The sequence below is a fragment of the Eulemur rufifrons genome, chromosome 5 (assembly GCF_041146395.1).
Source record: "Eulemur rufifrons isolate Redbay chromosome 5, OSU_ERuf_1, whole genome shotgun sequence".
NCBI lineage: Eukaryota > Metazoa > Chordata > Mammalia > Primates > Lemuridae > Eulemur > Eulemur rufifrons.
The window spans coordinates 49,366,335-49,386,370 of NC_090987.1; the positions used below are offsets into that span (position 1 = coordinate 49,366,335).

A 20,036-nucleotide genomic window follows, 5' to 3' on the forward strand; every position below is an offset into this window, starting at 1 on the left:
TTTGCCCATTTTGTAGAAGGACTCCACGCTAACTGGTAATTCCTCAAATTGAAATTCAAGGTGTATCAGGAATTTAACCTTTTGAGAAAAAGTATTACATCTTGCTCTTAGTGCCTTCATATTTTTACTAATACTGATTGTCACAAGTAGGCGTTACAGCCACCCACCCACCCCCCCACCCCCGGAAAATGATTCACGAAGTAGCACGCAGAGCAGCAAGAAGCCCTCACGTTCAGGTTGTGTGTGGAAGTTTGCAAAAGCCTCTGCAAAACCTAGTCTCCTCTTTTGTTTAGCTCGCATAAAAATAACAGAAACTGTAAATGCTGATTTCATGGTCTGTTTTCCTTAGAAAGGGGATACTATGTTTTAAAGATAATAGTAATTTATTTTTTAATGTACTTTGCACTTGATCCGGCGTGGCCACATGCATTTTCTCACTCAGTCTTCTTTTTTGAGGTGTTGTCTAGTAGGAGTGGGATGTTTTTGGGAATTAAGAGTCCTAGTTATTTATAGAGATTAACAGTAATGAGACTTTTTAACATCTCATATAATTAAAGATCAATAATAAATATGGTAAAACTCTACTAATTAACTGTAGAGAAAGTCTGTGCCAAGTCAGAATTAGAGGCTCCATTTTTTTAAACTGTGGACTTACTGTACATACGTACAAGAGCTCTTCTGTGTGTGTGTATGCGTCTTCATAATTGTCACATTAATTAATGTTTTGAGGTAAGTTCTCAGTATTCAGAACTCTTTGTCTTCCTAGTGACGTCCAGTTTCCCCAGACCTTCTCTGCACTATTATTTTGGTCAGCACATCCTGTATTCATTATAGGTAGATAAAATTCTGCTCATTCCTCATCTGAAATATTGGGGTCCAAATTGGTGGGAAGGGAATTGCAGAGGTGTTTTAGCCACAGCTTTGCGCCGGGGTCTGGGCGGTTCCAGTCAAGCTGTGTAGTGTTCTGCATTGAGCACCAGTCTCCTGGCGCTCAAGTCTGTAGACCTGTCTCTCTCCGTGGAGGGGTATCTTGTTGACATGGGGCTTAAACTGATACTGTCTTACCTCCTCCTCTAGTTCTCTAAGATTACCTTGATTTCTCTATTACTGACTAATTCCATCGTCTTCTACAGGAGCAGTACGTGTTCATCCATGACGCCATCCTAGAAGCCTGTCTTTGTGGAGATACCTCTGTCCCCGCTTCCCAAGTTAGGTCTTTGTATTATGACATGAACAAACTGGATCCGCAAACAAATTCAAGCCAGATTAAAGAGGAATTCCGCGTAAGTTATGCTCAAGGGAGAGGCGGTTGACTGTGACTTTGCTCCTTAAGAAGTATCTCAAAAGTTACTGCTTGAACCCTCAAACCAACAAAGGATTCCTCCCATCCAAGTACTAACCAGGCTCGACCCTGCTTTGCTTCCGAGATCAGACGTGGTATGGCTGTAAACAAGGATTCCTCATTTGGAATATTTTGGGCTGGATAATTCCTTGTGGCTGGGCTGTCCACTAGGATGCTTAACAGCATTCCTGGGCTCCACCCACTGGATGTCTGTAGCGCCACCACCACACCAGACGTTCACAGACACTGCCAGATGTCCCTTGGGGGACAAAATTACCTGGTTGAGGACCACTAGTCTAACAGAGCCATTTCCACCGCCCCTCCCCTTCGAAAGCAGACACCACCTGCTCCCAGCACCATGGCTTTTTGTCCACAGTGGAACCACGGGTGCAGTCAGGCCACAGAAATGTGTATTATGAAAATTTTCTAGACCGTAGTTTTCATTGCATTCCTCATATTCATGTTTTATCTAAAGGTATCTGACTCTGGGCCAAACCCTTCCCCCACCTCTTACCTCCCATGTCCCCAGGTGTCCAGCTAGTGGGACTTGATGGCTCTTAATCTTTAGGATCTGCATGGCTCTTATGCCTCTGCCTCTGGCCCCGATATCTGCTAGGCACTGTCTGTGGACAAAATCTAAGGAGAGAAAAGAGAAAGAAAAATCCAACCGTGGAGGTTGGGGGAGGCGCCATCTTGCAGTCAGCTGCAGGAAATACGCACCTTTTAAATGCTGACCTTGAGACAGATGTACTGTCAAGCAGTTCTCTTGCCCACGTGCCTTCCTTTCGTCCTGTAGACCCTAAACATGGTGACACCGACTCTACGCGTGGAGGACTGCAGCATCGCGCTGCTGCCCAGGAACCATGAGAAAAACCGGTGCATGGACATCCTGCCCCCAGACCGCTGCCTGCCTTTCCTCATCACCATCGACGGCGAGAGCAGCAACTACATCAACGCCGCCCTGATGGACGTAAGCCCCTGCCCTTCCCTGCCAAGCAGACGGGAAGCGTTTCTCCAGGGGAACGCACCACGGGCCTGCTTGTTCTCTGCATCTGCCCTTGCGTTTTTTAAGATGCAAACTGTTTTTTCAACAAGAAATAGATTTCAGATTCCACATATGCTTTTGTGTCAGGGCCTATATTCTTGGTCTCTCAGAGACTAGCGGGCGGAAGTGATGAAAACGTAACATGGTGCAGTTCCTTTCTGAGCGTTTAGTTTTAACCTACTGGCGGGAGAGCAAGAGACAGCCATGAAGTCACCATGGCGGAAAAATGGGTTAATGTGGTTTGTAGCATTTTTATAGTTCCCTTTCCTCCTACTTTAGGCTGTAATTAATGTGGGGAAAGATACAACTCATTACTTACTGTCAGTTTGTTTACTTCTTGCTCTTCAAGTGATGGGAAACGTGAATGGGTATTTTCACTGCTAATATAGAAATTTCATTTCTATTGGTGTGATATCATAAAAGGTACTGAAACTTGTTCAGAGCTCTCCAGAGCTGTCAAAAGCATGTGTACGCTTTATGGCAGGCATAAATAACACTGTCACACGTACAAATGACAAGCAAACACACTTTACAAAAAACAGAACTATTTTAATTATGTATAATTTTTAAAAAGTTAAATTTTCTGCATTAAAATAACTGTATAGATTTGATACTGCCTTTCTACCAGAAATATAAAAGAAAATTGGTTGAGATACTTATTAAGTTTTCTTAGTATCAAAATGAGACTATTTTATCATTGTTATTCTGCAGATAAATTTATATTTACTCTGTTTTAGTGTTGACAATGATAGAATTCAACAACTGTTAAATATGTTCAGTGTTTTGTGTCACAAGTTTCCTTGTGCACGAAATAACTTCCTCCCTTCACATTCTGCCGGGTATATTTGGATCTTTCTTGTTTGTGTTTGCAGAGCTATAAACAGCCTTCGGCTTTTATAGTCACCCAGCATCCTTTGCCAAACACAGTCAAAGACTTCTGGAGACTGGTCCTGGATTACCACTGCACGTCTGTCGTTATGCTAAATGATGTGGATCCCGCCCAGGTGAGAACCAAGAATTCTTGCAGTCAGAGCTGGGTCGAGTTTGTTCACACTTGAGAAGTGCAGGCCTCAGTGCCAGGTCTCAAATGCCAGTTGAAAATTGAGAACTGGGGACACTAAACACAAATGTTAGAAATCCGGTGAATTAGGGCTTAGAACAGAAAGTCAGTTGAATGCAAACAGACAGGCTGAATCATAGATGGTAGAAGTGAGTGACAGGGCAAGACAGCGTCAGAAGTTGGGGTGTTCCCAAAAGGTAGAGATCCCCACTGGAGGTTTCCAGGGTCATAGACAGAGTCAGAGCTCAGCAGGTCCCTGACCACGGCAGAGCTGAAACCAACCAGACAATGGTGGAGCAGGGATGTCAGCATGCTGCAGCCCCCGCCCCACCCCGGGGCAGCTGTGCGCTCCTGGCACCTCACCTGGAGCCTGCAGGCAAAGATCGTCGTCTGGTGGGGGAGAAAGGAGACAGGCAAGCAATTCTGAGGGACAGCAATTAGTCTTGTCATCTCTTGGGTATAGATATTAAAAAGAAATAAAACTGAGACTTGGAGATAAGAGAAGCTCAGAATGATAAATGGGGCTTTTGCATAGCTCCTCTTAAACATAGAAAGAGAAGAATTGGACAGTGATGAACTCAGTATCAGTAATGGGGGTAGAAGCCTTTTTCTTAAAGGGAGTTGTCAGGCAGTGTTAGCACAGTGGCCCTCTAGGGCTTTGGGGTACGGCTATACCAGTCACAGACTTAACCACTTTGACAGGGCGTATTACGGAAAGTCTGAACTTAATGTGTTTTAAGAATAAACTTGTTCTGGCACTGAAATAATTTACTATGTAGTAGAGGCAAATTCTTTAAGAAAAAAAAAAAAAAGGCCTGAAGCATTTTAGCATCCAAACTGGACAAGATTTTCCTTCCTAAAATCTGTTTTGTTGCCATCAATCTGCCATAAATGGCATGGACATTTAATTCAATTCTATAAGGTTTTAATTATGTTCGAAGCACTGCATTATATTTTCAAAGCTCTCGCCTGAAAGCTCATTAATGAAATGATAATGATAATCTTTGTTCTCATCCAGTCCTTTTGGCTTGAAAAGCTTAAATATTTTAGAGCTCTTCCCCATTGACACTCGCAGAAGGTTAGACTGCAGCCATTTATAAAGACAAGCAGACGCCGGGGCTTGGGGAGCTTCAAAGACACAGCTCAAAATAGAACCAAGGATCCCGATTTTCTGACTTCCAGTGCCAGGGGTGAAATTTCACTAATTCAAGATTCTTTAGTCACAGATGGTTCCAGGATAAAGGACTTGTTCCCTGTTTAGAATCATTGTGTATTTTTCCTAATATGAATCTTGAAATGTGGTGATAGACCATTTTTGTTCATATTAGTGAACAAGAGACATCACTGATTCTAGTGAGTTCTTTTTGAACAACCACATTTGAATTCTAAAGCTGCATTCTAAATCCGAACTCTCTGGACCCCAACCAAGCCTTGGCTAACTGTGGTAGGGAACAAAAAGACTCCACTTCTATTCAGCAGACAGAGCTGATTTTCAGAGTGAGAGAAAAGAGGCTCCTGGGATTCAGTCTTTTAGTGAACACTAAACTGTGCATTTGGACATAAAGGCTCTGCAATTGTACAAGAACAGCACTCGACTATTTTAAGTATTTATAGGTCCGGTTCACGGACGTGTTATGCACCATTTAAGCCATTTTCTACACGGTTTGCTCAGGCAGAGTGTAGAATGCAGTGTGCCAGGAGGCAAGCACCAGCCACGCTGTTCATATTTCTTTGGTGTAAATGACAAGCTTTTAATCAGGGGCTTCAGCGGAGAGAGCAAGCGGAAAGCCACGCTAACTCAGTCCGTAGAAAAGTGGGCAGAATGGTTCAAATGTGCATGTTATGGTTTTTATTACCATCTCAGCTTCCCATCATAATGCCTATTAATGTTAACAGTAGGTACCCTTGGGTATCAAAAAACATAAAATAAACATCGGCATGTTATTATTTGACAAGGCAGTTTTATAACTTGCCACCAGGAAGTGCTGGTGAGGAAGGAAAAATTTCATGGGAGATTATTTAAAAATAAATAAATGCAATTTATAAAATACATTTTATAAATGTCGGCTGAGCTAGCATACCCTTAATTGTCCTACATTCATTCTTAATCATAAAGTCCTAACCCTCAACTTTTTCATAATACAGAGAGAGACGTTGCTGTTTCAGTTGGCCCACTGTTAACTGAAAACTATCTTACAATCTTGGATGTATATCAACCTTTGCAACCTTTGACAATGAGATTTTAGATCCTTTGTAAAATAAAAGTCATGCAAAAAAAAAAAAAAACACTTAACCAGTGGATTCTGCTTTTGCAGTACATCATTCTACTTAAAATGGGTGATGTGTTCTTCATCTGCTCTTGGTCCAATAGAAACAGGCTATAAAATAATGAAGTCATTCCCCTCGTGCCTCTCCCCAAGCCCTCAGGTAAATCAGAAAGATAAAAGTTAGACGTACTCCAAAAAAAGCCACTGGAATACAAAGTCCCAAAGGAAGCTTAACTGCAAACTTTAAATGCTTTCTAAGGTTTCAGGGCTTTAAAAGGGTCTTTGAAGAGAAAAGATCTCAGGGGTTCTTCCCGCCTGACTATCTGCAGGTGTTGGAATTTTCTGGGGCGGTGGCAATGGAAGAGCCTCGTCATAAGCCACCACACCCAGCACCATTCTTGCAGCTCCGAGTCCTGCAATACGTTCATGCAAAAGTTCTAGCTACTCAGTGTCACCAATGCCTGGAGTTTTAGACTCTAGGAAACCGAGTTTTAATTAAAGCCACCTCCAGGTAAAACAGCAAAGCATTTATTATTGCACCAGGTTTTCTAGATCTGAGCTGGGAGGCTTTGGATCAGAACATGAAAATGCAACCCAACACCGTTATCACCTTGTCACAAGGTAGCCTTATTCCCAATAGTGATTATAAATCACCAGGCCAGCCCAGCCAGCAGAGGGCGGAGATCTGGGCATTAACAGGTATGTGTGCCACCTTAAGCACCTTACCTCTTGGACTGGCGCCGACTGCCTCTCCCCAGGGCCTGAGGAGAGTTCCTTTCAGCAGGCAAAAGAGGTCTCCCAAAGGGATGTGTTGACTGCCATCTGCATGGCCTCCTTGGAAAGCAGAGTATTTTTGTGGGTAAAAGATGCTTTCTGAGAAAATAAAGTCCTAGAAGGAGGACAGGTGGAGTTGAGGAACCAGACAAGAAAGTCCAAGTTTATTTGCTGCAAGGAAAAGAAAGCAAACAAAACAAAGGAAATTAGTGAAGTCTTAGGAATTAATGAATGTCAACACTGACTGTGTCCAAACTGGTGGGAGTAAATTCATTACTCCTATAATTAACCTTGTATTTGCATGTTTTGAATTCAGCTGTGTCCGCAGTACTGGCCAGAGAACGGAGTACACAGACACGGCCCCATCCAGGTGGAGTTTGTGTCTGCCGATTTGGAGGAGGACATCATCAGCAGGATATTCCGCATTTATAACGCAGCCAGGGTAAGTGTCGGGCCAGGAGTGCTTGTTCTGGTTTCGCTGAGTTTCTCACTCGTTGAATATTTGGAGTGCCCCGTGTATGTCAGTCACCGGTCTAGGAGTTTGGAATACCTCAGTGAACAAAAAACCAAAGATCCCTGCCTTTGTGGAGCTTACAACTCTTCTATTGGGAGACGTGTTTCTTTAACATCATTCGGTGATACTTGCTAAAGCACAGTAAGGCAGACTTCACTCAGGACCATCCAAATAGGTGCAGAGACTGGGAGTCACTGCCACAGCATCCTGCCCTGGGGGGAGAGACTGGGCTCAACTCCAGGTGCAATACCAGCAGGTGGGAATTTATAGCTGTGGAGTGTGGGGTGGGGTCAGCGGAGGGAAAATTACTAGGAGGAAACATCAGGGGTGATGGGGACTCTGGCTAAATCCACCTAACAGGATTCTTGCTGAAGACGGGCCAGGGTGACCAGACACCACCCGGGGTGGGGAGCGGGAAGAACCTGATGGGATCTCTGGGGTGATCAGATATCGGGGGGGGGGGGTTGCTAAACTGACTGGCAGGGATCGCTGAAACGGATTTCACAAGGAAGTGCATAGGCCATGGGCCTAGGAGAAGGTGCAGGGGCCTGACCAAAGTTTGGTCAAGCAAAGAATCATTGTCAGATGACAGTGAAAAAAATATATAACAGATAGAATAATAAATGTACGTTAGAAAGTGGTACATGCTATAGGAAGAAAAGTGGGGCGGGGTTTAGAAAGTGCTAGGGCCACGCACCGAAGAGGAAGCGTGGCTGCCTTCTAAGCAGAGGTGCCCTGGGAGCCGAGACCTGGGGAGGTGTGGAAGGGAGCCGGCTGTCCAAGCAGGGTCACCCAGTGCAGAGGGGCTACGGCAGAGGGGCCTTGCCTGGTGAGCGCCAGGGACAGTAAGAGGCTGGTGTGGCTGGAGCACAGTGAGCAGAGAACAAAGGTGGGAGAGTCCAGGGTGGCATAAGTAGTTCAGGAGGGAAAGGGGTGGGGCCGGGGGGCTCCAGGGAGCCTCGCAGCCACTGCTAGCATTTGGGGCTTTTGCTTTAAAAGAAATAAGGAGTCATTACAGGGTTTTAAGTAGAATCATAAGGTATAATTCACATTGTTAAAGCAGCACTCTGGCCCCTGTGTCGAGAATAGACTCCAAGAGAGATCCGTCAGGAGGCCGTCAGCAGGAGGGGAGGTGGAGGACTGAGAACGGGAGAGCCTGAGACATCTGCGGGTAGAGCCAGGAGGAGGACCCCAGGGAGGCAGGGCGACTGGCACGCTTTGTGTCTTGAGGACGAGGATGATGGCACTGGCACTGACTGAAGGCTGCAACTGTAACAGGACCATTTGAGGTGACGGCGTGCGGGGAGACAGGGTCAGGAGCGCAATTTTAGACATGCTGGGTTTGGGGTAAATGTTAGGGTATCAGGTGAGCCTTTGAATATATGAGAGTGAAACTCAGAGAGGGACTGAACGAAATCAAAGGGGGACAGAGAAGAGGGAGGGCCCAGACTGAGCCCGGCGCTCCCATCGGCAGGAGTTCTGGCGGATGGGGAGGCCGAGGCAGAGAGGGACAGGCTGTGGAGAACACGTGTCGAGAAGAAAGTGGTCACCCGGGTCAGATGCTGCTGACGGCCACGGAAGAGTCAGCCCCGGTGGTTTAGCCACGGCCAAATTAAAGCTTTTGTCACTTTTTTAACATAAGCCAAGTAACACTCTTTAGAATTCTGTAATTCCACTTAATTATGACTGAAGATTAATTAACTACTGGTATCTAAGCAAGAGTCACATCAATAAGCAAAACCACATTACACTCACAGGAAACACAGCGTCATCTATCATACTGGGCTCACAACATCTCCAGATTATAAATTATTCTTTACCTTTAATTGACCCGTAATTGAAGCCATTTTACCACTTAACGCGCAATGCGGTCAATGTTCCAGTGTTATTTTTCACTTGGCTTTTCTAAAATGGTGAGCATCTGCTTCACTCTTGTCTGGCCTACCATGTAAAACACCTGTGTTTCTGTAGCAGCTTGAGATTAGAAATCGCAGCTCTCCAGGCCAGTGGAAGCCACCTCTGCGGTTTGTAGGCAGGACTCTCTTTTAATAACGTGAAGGTCAAACTGGTGGCATCAGCCAACTGCGACGCAATAGTGAATAATGCCTGTTTCTTCCCAAGCCTGATTGTCGCCTGATTCTCTGTAGCCCCAAGATGGATATCGGATGGTGCAGCAGTTCCAGTTCCTGGGCTGGCCAATGTACAGGGACACACCGGTGTCCAAGCGCTCCTTCCTGAAGCTCATTCGCCAAGTGGACAAGTGGCAGGAGGAATACAACGGCGGCGAAGGCCGCACCGTCGTGCACTGCTTGTGAGTGCTTGCCTGGTCTCCGCCGCAGGACGGCCAGGCCCCACGCTCAGCTCCTGCCTCCTCTTTCCCTGTCTCTGTTTCACTATAAATGGGGAAGACATAAGTAGGTCTGGGTGAAGGGATCATCAGTGCACTCAGGGTTTAGGTGGCTTTTCAGGAAACAAGATGTGTACACTTGGCATTCCGATGGTGTGTCACTGCTGTAAAAATACGCATTGACCCTGTGATTGGGACTCCTCCCCCCCCAAAAAAAGCAACAAGAAAACTACCTGGGTGGGTTCAGTGTGCTCTTACTGGCTCTTGAGAGCCAATTCTGAAGTTTTCAGGAATTTTCTGACCTGGATATTAAACTGTTGGTAACTCAAAATCATCCACGGTGGAAGTAGTTACACCATGAAAACCAGCAAATGCTGTTAATACAAATCAGGGCTCTCACCCAGCCAGATGGAGCTGGATATAACCATCATAGTGCTTGATTATTCTATTGGAAATCACGTCAGAGGTTTCAAGGGAACTGTCTTTTTTTTTTTTTCTCTGTGGTTTTTAGGAGAGATTTTTCCCAGGGAATCTGTATATTAGGAAGATTTGGTTAGAGCCAATGTCTCCAAAGTGTAGCCTGCAGGCCAGCGGTTCTAGCAGATGCTGAAATGTGGGAACGCCCATTACAGATGCTCCCAGCCCTACCCGTATATTGACAGTCATTTAGAGAGCTTTAAAAAAGGCCACACCCAAATCAGTTGAATCTGAATCTCTGGGAGTGGGGTGTAGACATGGGTGTTTTTTGTAAACTCCTAGATGATTTCAATGTGTTGAGATAATGAAGTTGAGAGCCACTGAGCAGAGAATGGTGTGCTTTCCAAAGCACTTTCACCTGCATTTTCTCATTGGCAATGATATGTAGCTAATCAACCAGCTGGAATCGGCTTAATGGAACAGACAATTAAAAAGTCATGGCAGTTAGGAAGGATGTTTAGAGAATTTGTGGAAATTTAAAGTATAAGCGTATGTTGCTTTTTAGTGGAGTGTCATTAGAAGCACACAATGAAATCGCTCCCAAATTGAAGGCAACATAAAGTTTTACTCTGGACAGATCAACCCTAGTTAAAGTGGCCACCTTGGCTAAGGACACAGGTACACTGCACTGAGTGCCCTGATCTGGTTCAGTGCCACCCCCTACCCAGGGCCTGCAAGGCCTCCCTGGAAGCCCAGGACTCCGGCCTGCTTCTCACCAAATCAAAACATGGTAGTGTCTCATCCCACAGGAATCTAGTATTCCTTTGGGAAGAGTCTTAGGAATCTACTCACAGTTGTCCTCAGCCAGAAATCCCAATCCTTTGTCTTCTGAAAAGTGTTTTATTAACCTAACCTTTCCCCCCTTACTACTTCCTCCTTCCTTCTCCTGGACGCAGTGCAGTAGAAACATCTCTACCAAGACAATGCCACAAAGAATTAACAGTTCACATCCCCACTTTTGTTTCTCTAAGCCCAGATACAACCTCTGATCAGAATAGGACCAGAGATTCACCACACTGAGATGATGCACTCCCAGCACAGAAAATGGACATTTTAATTAGTTTGTATTAGATCTGCCATGTTTTTCTAAAATAGTAATAATAGTTTACAGATACCCCTGCCTGCATCTGGAGACCCCCAGCATCTGGAGCAAGACACATAACGCATCTAACCCCATGGGGATTTGTAGCTTTCTAACAAGGGCTGATGCTTTAACCCACAGGACTAAATTACTAGTGACTAGAGGAAGTTGAGGCACCAAGACAGGCCTCAGGAAGACGCAAAGGCCCCCAAAATCACTGCACCACATAGACAGACTCTTCCAAGAGACAGCTGTGACCCTGCACAGTTGTCTCGCTGTTCCATGTGGTAGCTAACGCAGTGGCTGTCCTTTAGCTGCAGCGGGCATCTGTTCCTTCCCTCCTGCCTGCGCAGCATCTCTTCCCCTTTCTCTGGTGAGAGAACTTGAGTTTTCCTTGGGAGCCACTCTCCCACCCTCCAAAGCCCCCGTGCTTTCCATGGGGCTGCCTCATGCTCTCTTGGCACCAGGGTGGGTGTGAGACCCTGGCCTAGTGAGCATGTTTATTTTTGTTTAAATTCATAAATCTAAATCTAATGGTTCTCTTTAGCTGTAAGAAACAAAGTTAGTTTAAATTGGCATCCTCCAGTATTGGCCAGGAAAGGATGCTTTGAAACCACTGAGATACTCCTCTCTGCGGGAAGAGCACGGGATTCAGCATTGTGTAGCGCCACCTAATGGCTGTGGGCAGAGATCCTGCCCGAGACCCAGACCTGCAGGTGCTATGAGTTGAATGGTTCCTTGAGAGCCACAGGTACACAAATAGGGAATGTTATTCTTTATGCATGTCTTCCAGCTAATAAAACCAGAATGAATGGATAGAATTAAGATATAACCATTGTGCAACTCTTTATGTAAATAATGGATTAGACACTGGTCATCGGCAGCTACTGAAAGCATAGGTGAAAGGCAGACAGGAAAAGTGGAGTAACACTAGTGCAAGGACAGAAAACAGCCTAAGACGCAAAAGAGACAGTCCAGGAACAGAGCCACGCCTCAGTGCCACCCGATTTACAACAAAGATCTCAACTCTGGCAGGGCAGTGGGGAAGGCTGGATACCCCGTAGACAGAAGTCCTTTCCAGCTGGGTCGTAAACCAGAAGGTGAAAAGTGAAACAACAAAGCTTCTAGAAGATGAAGGAGAAAATCTTCATAATTCAAGGTAGATTTGTTCAACAGGACACAGAAGACTAGCCATAAAGGAAAATATTGAAAAATTGAATTTCATTCAAATGAAGCCCTTCTATTCATCAAAAGACACCAACAAGAGGGAGAAAGCAAGACAGTGGGAAGAGAGTTTTGCAATACATCTGTCAGGCAAAGGACTCAGCCAAAACGTCTAAAAACTACTGCAAGTCAATAGGAAAAAGACAACCCAATTTTTTAAATGAGCAAAAAACTAGACAGGTACTTTATTTTAAAAAAAAGAAAAAAGAAAAAAAAAAAAGATGGCCAGTAGCATAAAACAGGTACTCAGTGTCATTCATTTTTAGGAAAATACACACTGAAACCAGTATCAGATGCCAGTGCATACTCACCAGAATGGCTGAAGTGTTAAAGACAAATAAACAAACAAACAAATGGTAATACCAAGCGTTAGTGGAGCTGTGGAGTAACTGGAACTCTCTTACATTGTTGGTGGGAAGTAACTGTCATACAGCCAGGAACTGCTTGGCGGCATCTGCTAAAGCGAAAACATATACGTACTCTCCGAGTGCTCCTGTTCTTAGGTAATGACTACAGAAATGAATCATATACCGAAAGACATGCTTATAGCAGGTTTACTCATAATAACTAAAACATGGAAACAGCCCAAACATTCATCAGCTACTGGATAAATAAATTATACAGTAGTGTATCCATTCAGTAGAATTCTTCTGAGCAGTATAAAAGAATAGACTACTGATAAAACAACATGGGTGATTCTCACACAGATAACACAGAGTGAAATCAGCCAGACTCGAAAGCATATATGCCGTATGGTTCCAGTTATACAAAGTTCAAAAACAGACAAAAGAAATCTATGAAGCGAGAAGTGAGAACAGATGCCCTTTGGTGGCACTGATGGTGTTTTTGTGGAGGGATGTCCGGGAGACCTCTGGGTGGCTGACCACGGTCTGTATCTTGAGCCGAATGGTGGTTTCGAGCTGTATGCATTTGTGAAAACTAAACTATCTACTTGCCATTCGTGGACTTTATTGTAGGTATGTTATACTTTATTTAAAAAGCTGATCTGGAACTGTATGATGGACCGATCTAGCTGGCATGTGAACACAATGATCAATATTAAAATCACAAAACAAGGGGCAATCAAATATCTTGCACTTTCCTAATGAAAGTACACGTGTAAGGCATCCTTATCTAAATAAGTAAATAAATCCGGAAGTCATATCAAGCACTGGATCTAACTACCAATGCACAGGAAATACAGGGTTAGAGAGCAACATGTTAAATGCTCTCACAGAGTTGCAATGAATGAGAAAAATCTAGACTGTGGGACTCTCTGCAAGACAAATGGCCCTGTTTCCTCAAAAAATAAATTCCCAAGAAAAAAGACAGAGCAAAGAGGAACTTAGAGATTAAAATAAATTTGCAAGATGTACCAACCAAATGCAATGTGTGGACTTTGCTTACATGTGGATTTTTAATAAAAAACAACTGTGAGAAATAATCTAGGATTGGAACACCAACTAGAAATTTGATTATTTTAAAACAGTAATGTTTATTTATTTTAGGTGTGATAGTGATACTGTGTTTACTTTAAAAAAATAAAAAGGTCTCCTTGGAGAAGAACGTGATTGCAGAGCCTGGTGCATGGAAAATACAGGATGAGCCTGGAATATCATGTGGTTCCAGAAAGTAAGAAAATGCTCAAAAAAGGATAGAGACTTGTCAGAAAAGAACATAGGAGCCAACGTGATGGAAATCCTAATGACCAAAGCTGGAACAATTTGAACAACAAGATAAATATTGATACCATTGGATTTTAGCTCACAGAAATAAAATTAATATGTATAAGTTCACACTGATATAAATAAATAATAAGTTAAAATGAGTAAGCAAATCGTTTAACAGTGTGGGGTGGGGGAAGAGACAGCTCTTTCTTACCACAGAATGTCAAAGGAGAGCAGGAAATAGAAAGTCACCACTAGGCAAACACCACAGGGATAATTAATTGTTCCAGACAAGATCCACCAACAGATGCAACATCAGTGGGCAAAACTTTGAGAAGAAACAAGATATTCGCATAGTCCCAAAGTATCTTCTCCCAAGATATTTATTAACTGTTAATACAAAGAACAAGATAATAACTCTACAGAGAAAATCTGGCAGACCCCGTCTTAAGTGAGCAAGGCTGACGTCACCAGGATAAGACAGATCGACACCATGAACCCCTTCTGTGGTTTTCTTGCCGAAATGTATGACCTCATTTCCAATCATGAGAAAACATCAGACAATCCCAAATGGAGGGCCAGCCTACTTCTGTATTTCGTAGTGACTTCTCAAATTGTAGCTGAGGACCACGGCTGCTCTGCCTCTGCATCCCGCCATCTGTGCTTTATATTCTCTAAGATGCTGACCAGCGCGACTGAGGAACTGCTGCAGGCTGGAGGAGAACAAAGCAATAGGACAGCTACATGCAGGGGACAGCTAAATCCCATCCCAGGATCGGATCATGGGCTAGAGAAAGGACGTTAGTGGAGAACCTGGTGAGATCTGAGTAAGGTTGATGGTTTAGACAAGAGTATCGTCCAAGCGTTACTTTCCAGGTTTTCAGAGTGTGCTGTGGTTATGTGAGATGTTCACAGCAGAGAGGTTGGACATACAAGGGAGCTCTCTATGCTATTTTTGCAACATTTCTGCACATCCAAAACGAGTTCAAAATAAAAAGTTTTATTTAAAAAGAACCTTTATGTTTTGGAGGCAAATCATGAAATACTAATAGAATTTTTTAAAAGGCCACGTCTGCCTTTGAACATGACTGACACTCATCACCCCGGTTTTCCCGGCAGACCCAAGGCGAGGTGTGTGTTGGTGGGGCGCACTCTGCTGTGGGCCCTGTCTGTAAAAATCTCTGAGGTTCTGCATCAAATGACACAGTCAAGGGCTGAGGTGCAGCTGGGAAGGGATCTCCACTTGGGTGCCCCGTGGACCAAACGCAGCAGCCGACCTGCTCCAGTTGCTTTAGTTAGAAGAAGCGGCCCCAGCGGGAGGTTCACCGGCCCCAGAGGCCTTGTCACTACCGGTCCACTGGGGTTTCCATAGCGCATGCGCGAGATACGGTCCGACCACCTGATTTCTCTTCCGACAGGAACGGAGGAGGCCGCAGTGGGACGTTCTGCGCCATCAGCATCGTGTGCGAGATGCTGCGGCACCAGAGGACCGTGGACGTGTTCCACGCTGTGAAGACGCTGCGGAACAACAAGCCCAACATGGTGGATCTCCTGGTAGGTCGCCCCCTGCGCCGCCAGGGCCGCCGTTAGCACAGACCGAGCGGGACTGATGCATAGACGGGGAGACGCATTTTCAAAAGCATAATCTCCTCGCTGCTCGGAGGGCTTTTTCCTTCTTTGTGTTTCTCCCTCATCCTCTCTGCCCTTTCCCAAGGAGGCTGGGTCTCAACTCATTTGAAATGTGGAAACGGTTGAGACTCGCGAGTGAACATCCCTATTAATTTCCCTTCCTGGCAGTGCCTTCCACATGGCTAAGCACTTAGTCTTCACAGAGAAGAAATAATCATAGCACATGAAATGCCAGATTTTCAAATTATAGATTTTATAAATAGCTTAATCGCCTAATATTTATCAAAGCTGTGAATTTTAGTTTGACATCCAGAATATTGCATTTAATTATGGTGGCCCTATCTGAGAAAAGGATTAAAGCAGTTGAGAAACAAAGGACTATGTGCAATTATTTTCTTAGAGTATTTCGTGAAATCTCTTTTTACGTGGTGCTCTTAAAATGCCAACCACCATGACTCAAGAATAGTAGAATAGCTTAAAGGAGGAAGCTCTCAGATGAGGTTTTTGCACTTCTCTGTGAGTGGAAGAAGGATCCGGATGGAACAGTAGGACTCCCAGGCTTGGGACAGTGTCCTGGGTGGGAACAGGGAGGAGGAGATGGCCAATGTGGACAAGCTTGGGAAGCCAGTGACCCCAGGGCCACGGCACCACAGCGGTGGGATTAAAAGTTAAAAGGTAGACTAAGGGGGCTAAAGAGAGGGTCACGATACAAGCTGCAGTGGAGGAAGCAGCCATGGTCCCCACCTGCAGTTTGAGGAGTCGTGACAGCAGTGCCCTGGGCTGGCTACTGACAGTGACCAGTGACAGCCAGCGCCTGGACACAGCCGAGTTCTGCTTAGCACAAGCCACACTCAGGGGTCTCTTGTGCGTGATGAGCTGTTCCATTTCCAAGAAGCGTGTCTGTTGGTCTGGGAGTTTGGCAGAAGAACCGCCCCCGCGGCCAGGCACACATGCTCAGAGCCGTCAGCATTAGCACGTTGGCTTCTAGGAGGAGCAAAAAGCACCCTGCTCCTCACACTGCTGCCAGGAAGAGGATGGAAACAAATGCATAAATTAAAACACTCTGACTGTGTCTTCATGTGGTGTTTAACTTCGCTGTTTTAGGGACGGATACGCAGCCTCTAAACCTTGGTGGGTATTTGGGCAAAGCTGACCTTGATAGAAAATGTCATTTCGCAGTTGCTGCGGCCCACATTAAGCAGATCGTTGGAGAGACACCCTTCCAGGCCTTTCCTCTAATGGCTCTGGCTGCAGCTTCCCTCACTCACCAACTTTTTATGGGCAGGAACGACGGGGTTTTTTCCAAATCAGTGGTGCAGACTGCAGGACAGGGGTGATTTTTCATGAAATGAATGGAAGCGTAGGTGGCTGGACCAGGAGGGAGCGTGTGGTCCCAGCCTGCTGTTCTGTAATGACTTGGAGTTTCTGTGGTTGTATGAAATTCTAATGGAGAAGACGAGATCCCTGGACGCCCAGACCCCCAAAGGTCACCAGCAGTCGTAGGATAAGGTCAGTGGCTGAGAAATTTGTAGGAAAGTTTTTGCAGTTTCCTGAGAAAACTGAGAAATCTGTCATGGTAACAGATAATATCTGGTGACCAGAGGAAAAAATGTCACAGTGCTCTTTTCAGTGGGTTTGAAGCTTCCAGAGTTGAATGGCTCTTGTGGTTTGTTTATTTTTACCTGTGAGTACAATTTCTATTTAGTTTGGTGTTCATACATGTGTGTGTTGGCTGAGGGAATTAATTAACTTAGGTCAGGGTGATAAAGTCTGGTACAGTTTTACTGGGCATAACAGGCCATCTGAGACCTGAGTGTGTCCTAAGCACAGCGTGTCGTACCGGCAGCTGGAAAGAGCAGGGTACGGAGTCGTCTTAGCTGCATCTTCCAAAGCCGGCGAGCGTGTGCCAGGCAGCCTGGGCGCGTGTCCGGGCCTGGGCCCCGCTAGGAGTCCTCACACGTCACATGGGAGACTGAATCCCCCAGTGGCTCCTTATGTGCAGAACATGAAAATGCTACTGCTGTCCCCTCCCTGCTGCAGTGGGGGCAATGCACAGGGACGCGCCACGTCTCTCTCCATGTCCCTGTGCAGCTCTGATTTTTTCTAAATGGCTTCCGAGTTTGAAAATTCATCCATTGATTTTGAAGCAGGGCCCTCTCCAGGGAGATCCAGAGACCCTAAAGATTTATTCCTTTACATTTTTCGTTTTAGGGGCTCTGGAGAAAAGCCAGCGGATTGCCAGGAGGCAAAATAATTCATAACACAAGACTAGAGTCTTTGTATCCAGCAGGGGCAGCGGTGCTATTTCCTGACCCTTTCTTAGCCCGGCTTCTAAGCCAGCCTCAAGTCCCCATCAGAGAGCTGGGTCCCCAGAGGGTGGACAAGGACGGCACAGTCTGGATCCCCCTACTTGCCTGGTCAGGTCACAGGCGTCCCCCGTGCCTGGGCGCCTTTGAAGCCATCACAGTTGCCAGAGAGTGGCTGTTCCACACGCGCGGCCCCCACCTCTGCCTTCCTCATTTGGCTCTTGAAGTTCCCAGGGCTCAGTCTTAGCAGAGAAACGGCCTTTGGAGATGGATTTTGCCTGGAGAAACATAGCACCCCCTGGGAGGTGTTGGAAACGGGAAGAGTCCCCTCCCTCGGCCAGCCCAGCGCCTCGCCCAGGAAGTGACACCTGGTGTCCTCCTTCGCCCAAATGCCCTCGGCAGGTCTGGCAAAGCTGCCTGTGCCAGCAAATCCACACTTTAAATAATCCTCTGCGTTTGAGCTGCCTGTCCACTGGGGCCTCCCGGTTCTTGCAGGCCAAGTAAGATTGGCCCAAACCCCCAGTGCGGAAGTCCAGGGCTCTTCTCAGGGTTTCCGTGAGTGGCCTGGGAACTTATGGTCTTTGACACCTGAGTCTGCTCCATGGAACCCAGACCTGAAAGTCACGTCTTCCCCTACACCCACCAGACACCACCGCCACCCAAAACCTCGACTCACGCAGGGCACAGTCTGCACCCTGGGGCACGCCTGAAACAACACCACGCGTCACCATCTTCAGTGCCCCTTGGCCACCCTCCCCGGGGCAGTTACTCAGGCCTTTGACCACACCTCCCCCCTGCCTTCCCCACGGAGCCGACTCCCCTCCCCGCCTCCTCTGTGTGCTCGTTCTCAGGAGCAGAACACATTTCTGCGAGCACACGTGCTCTGGGACATCTCAGCCTCCCCGAAGCCCACTTAATCCTGTGCTAGTTTCCCAGGCAAAGACCACTTCCCATCTAAGAGAAACGGTGGTCTCGGCTGCCAAGAGAATAAAATTCTACCTCCTAACATGTCACTGGCATGACCGGCCGGTGTCTGCATTCCATTCCATTCCATGTGCATCCCTCAGCCTCTGCCCCGCGCAGCCCTAGCGGGTGTGGTGGTGGGTCAAGAGAAGATACAGCCTCTGCCTCTCGGAGCTTGTAACTCACTGGGCGTGCAAGACATAAGTCCTCCGTGAACCTCAGTCTTCCTGTCCCTAAAGTGGGGATAAGAATATTAAGCCAGTCCCAAAGGCCACACTACGAGTCCACGCATATGGAATGTTCAGAGCAGACGCGTCCACAGAGACAGGAAGTGGAGTAGTGGGTGCCGAGGGCTGGGGGCGGGGCAGTGCCTGCTGATAGCCACGGGGCTCCTCTTCGGGGTGACGGGAACGTTCTAAAGTTAGATTGTGCACAGCTCTGTAAATATACTGAAAACCACGGAGCTGTGTCAAAAGACAAAATTACAACAAATTTAAAGACCTAATTGGCTTTCGTTTGAGATCCTAGAATCAGGCAGCGATTCTATAAAACAGAATGGGCGTTCAGTGAGCTGCGCAGAGGAGTTTGGCTGTATAGGCAGAAAAGGCTGGAGAAAGAACAAACAGGGAACAAAAAGCAGATCGGTCATTTCAAAGTGACTTCCACTATAGGGTTAAAGCAGAGAGACTTCCTTATCAACCTGGCTCAGGTAAACTGGACCCCGTGGGTCGGTTGCTGTGCACCTCCTGTTTTTTGGAAAACTGCCCACGTCGAGTTCAGTTGGATGATGTGGCGCCTGGCAGGAGTGATTTGTTCAGCTTCGGCCTGGCCTGTTGGGCCTAGTGCGGGAGCCCAGTCCAAAACAACGGTCTCCCATGAATTTTATTTAACAACTGTAGCCTTGAAAAGTGTCAATTTTATGGTATATAAATTATATCTCAACAAAGCTGTTGTTTTTTTAAAAAGTAGCATCAAAAACAAAAGACCAGACTGGCGCTAGATGCCCACAGGGCCTTTCTGTGTACAAGACACGGTCCCATGTGTTGTGCTCAGTCACCTTCACAGGAGACAGAAGGTCCTGCTGTCACACCCCCTTTCCAGACAGGGGACCCTGGCTGGGGTTGGTGGCGAGTGCGAGACACATCCAGCCCTGAGTCCTCATCTCCAACTCCGAGCCCACCGATTTTCACCCACCCCACAAGGAGCCCCCCCAGGGTATCGTCCCAGCTTAGAGGCTGGACACGAACAGGGCTCTACGAGTGTGGCACGGGTAGAGAAAGCAAGGGGAAAAAGTCAACAACTGGCACAAAACCATGCGATAAAAATAGAATGTAGGCACA

General features: G+C 46.2%; 1 protein-coding gene across 8 annotated transcripts in view; it reads left to right on the plus strand.

The window, feature by feature from the left end:
• Positions 1-20,036, plus strand: part of PTPRM (protein tyrosine phosphatase receptor type M) — a 762,555-nt gene that overhangs the window by 736,066 nt on the left and 6,453 nt on the right. For all 8 annotated transcript variants that reach the window (XM_069468544.1, XM_069468545.1, XM_069468547.1 and 5 more), the window contains 6 exons: positions 1,134-1,283; positions 2,139-2,312; positions 3,260-3,391; positions 6,805-6,930; positions 9,150-9,313; positions 15,217-15,352. In XM_069468544.1, coding sequence (XP_069324645.1) covers positions 1,134-1,283; positions 2,139-2,312; positions 3,260-3,391; positions 6,805-6,930; positions 9,150-9,313; positions 15,217-15,352 — 882 coding nt within the window. The remainder of the gene's footprint in view (positions 1-1,133; positions 1,284-2,138; positions 2,313-3,259; positions 3,392-6,804; positions 6,931-9,149; positions 9,314-15,216; positions 15,353-20,036) is intronic.